The sequence below is a fragment of the Jatropha curcas genome, unplaced genomic scaffold (genome assembly GCF_041381405.1).
Source record: "Jatropha curcas cultivar XTBG-Jc1 unplaced genomic scaffold, XTBG_Jcur_1.0 HiC_scaffold_167_pilon, whole genome shotgun sequence".
In the NCBI taxonomy this organism is placed as follows: Eukaryota; Viridiplantae; Streptophyta; class Magnoliopsida; order Malpighiales; family Euphorbiaceae; genus Jatropha; species Jatropha curcas.
In genome coordinates, this window is record NW_028322390.1 from 43,385 (window position 1) to 45,622 (window position 2,238).

Consider the following 2,238-nt stretch of genomic DNA (forward strand, 5'->3'; position numbering starts at 1 on the left):
CCTATTATATATATTTGGCTTATAAGCATACCCGCATACTCATCCAATTTAATAAATATACATAAGACAAATGAGAGTATGACAAACTATTTCGTGAGAGAAAAAAAAGACAAAAAATCGTAACGCTATAAAATCTTTGAAATAAAATTTATTCATCGGCTTGGTGGAAGGATGACCCATATTTCAAGAGTAACCAAGTAGTTTTCATAGTATTAAATACTAATAGGTTTTAAACTTTCTATTCTTTTTGCCTTTTTTTTTTTTTAATGTTAGGATAGGATTATCTTTTTATATTATGAAAGAAAAATACAAAAATATAGCAAATCAAACCTTCTATTGAATGCCCATATGTTATTATTCTTGCCTTTTGTTTATGACCAAAAAGCTAGCTATAGTCACCGAACTGGGATTTTATTCTTGAAGTTTTTGCTATTTGTCTTCCAATACATACCGAAACTGTTTCCAATTTATTTAATTGCGACTATTACAAGATAAACCGGACCTAATTCCATCTCCAAAAGCTAGCTCAAGAGGGGGAATTATCCTAAGTCTTATATATTGAACAAAGAACTTATCCCAAACCGGGTTAACAGTGACATTATTTTACCCACTTAATTTTTCTGTTGTGGAAGCCAATTACTGAAAGCTTCAAGAGTCTTCATATCAGATCTGTAATGCTTCTGTGTAAATTCAAGAAGCATGGGCCAAGTAAAATCTGGATATGTTCTTGGATTGTCATCGTCTACAAGTTCACTTGGTGGACTCACAACCCTATCACCCTTAGGACACAGAAAGAAAGCAATTGATTTTCTTGGTGTCTCATTATTCACCACTGCTCTATGCAAGCAGCTCTTGTATTTCCCATTTGATAAAGCCTTCGAACCAAGAAGTAAAAGGTTAGAAAACATATTTGTAATCAAGTTAAAGATGGAAATAAACTTTTTACGTACCATGAAGGTGTCGCCAATGTTAACGACGAAGGCTTGGAAATTCGGGCTGATATTTTGCCATTGATTGTCTACAAATACTTGAAGACCGCCTACTTGATCTTGGTGAAGAATGGTTAGGGAAGTAGGATCGGAATGAGGACCAGTTCCTAAAGCAAGCTCGGGTTTTGGGCATTGAGGATAGTAATTAACCCTCAATATAGAATCGTTTTCTTCATAAAATTCTCTGAATTGCCTTCTGCTTACTCCAAGGCTCATTGCAAGTAGTTCCATGATTTCCAGTGCTAGATTGCTCATCACCTCACTGTACTCCTGGTACACCCTCCTGCAGAAATTTAATTTATTTATGATTAGAATAAAGAAATTAATGTTTATTTGTTTATAAAAATTGTTTAGATTGTTAGTGAGCAATACCCGAATTCCGAGAAAGTTTCGCCCATTGTGTTATGGAGATACTGATGAACAACATTGGGCTCATTCTTGTCTGCCGAGTAACGAAGAGATAGAGTTTCTTTCCATGGAAGTTTAGAGGAAAACCTGCCAGTGAAGCTGCTGGCATATCCACAGTGTTCGCCAAGTTTCCTCTGAGCCTTTTGTTTTTCAGAGAGGGGTAATGCAAAGAAGCTGTCCATATAGAGATGGGCATCTTCTATCAGTTTTTTATCGACGCCGTGGTTAACGATGAGAAAGAAACCATGCTTCCTGCAAGCTTCGTCCACAAGCTTAGAAGCCTCCATTGCAGCGACAGGGTCCCCGGAAAGGAAGCCACCTAGGTCGATTTGTGGAACAAGGAGTTCTGGTGCATTAGGGGTTGGCTTTTCATCGTCAGGCCAAATAAACTGTTGCGGAACGTTAGATTTGTAGCTAAAAACTTTCGCGTCGAAAACTAAAGGTTTATCTTGGTCGTCTTCCTGATGATGTTGAGGCACGGTTTGGACGTAGCGTACTGCCATGACTGCATTACAAATTACAGATTCATTAGGTAAAGGAAGATCAACAGACAATTGAATTAGCAGGAGAAAAACAAAATTAAAGATAAAAATAAAATGTTGTCTCACCTATGAACTCTTTCTGTCTTCTAATTATGACTTGCTTTGGCCAATTAGATGATGGTAGAAAGATGTAGGTAGTAGACCTATATATAGAAAAAATTTACCTAGATGGGCTATGGACATGAAATTAAAGATTTTCTAATAAATATTCCGATTTTTTTTTTTCTAAGTGTATAGCTAGAAATACTCTAATTTCAATAATAATCTTTAATTAATTTCATTGATTTGATTCATAAGTG

General features: G+C 35.9%; 1 protein-coding gene across 1 annotated transcript; it reads right to left on the bottom strand.

Annotated features, from left to right (window-relative positions):
• Nucleotides 1–590: 590 nt before the first annotated feature.
• Nucleotides 591–1,964, bottom strand: LOC149492019 (gibberellin 20 oxidase 1-like). The gene is made up of 3 exons (XM_089716924.1): nt 1,362–1,964; nt 951–1,272; nt 591–875 (listed from the first exon to the last, which is right to left on the bottom strand). The coding sequence occupies exons 1-3, from the start codon at nt 1,898–1,900 to the stop codon at nt 612–614; spliced, it is 1,125 nt and encodes a 374-aa protein (XP_089573050.1). The 5' UTR covers nt 1,901–1,964; the 3' UTR covers nt 591–611.
• Nucleotides 1,965–2,238: the final 274 nt, after the last annotated feature.

Coding starts and splice junctions, on each gene's coding strand:
- LOC149492019 (XM_089716924.1), bottom strand. CDS start 1,900: ATGGCAGTACGCTACGTCCAAACCGTGCCTCAACATCATCAGGAAGAC. Junction 1,273..1,361: donor GAAACTTTCTCGGAATTCGG/GTATTGCTCACT, acceptor AAATTTCTGCAG/GAGGGTGTACCAGGAGTACA. Junction 876..950: donor ACATTGGCGACACCTTCATG/GTACGTAAAAAG, acceptor CTTGGTTCGAAG/GCTTTATCAAATGGGAAATA.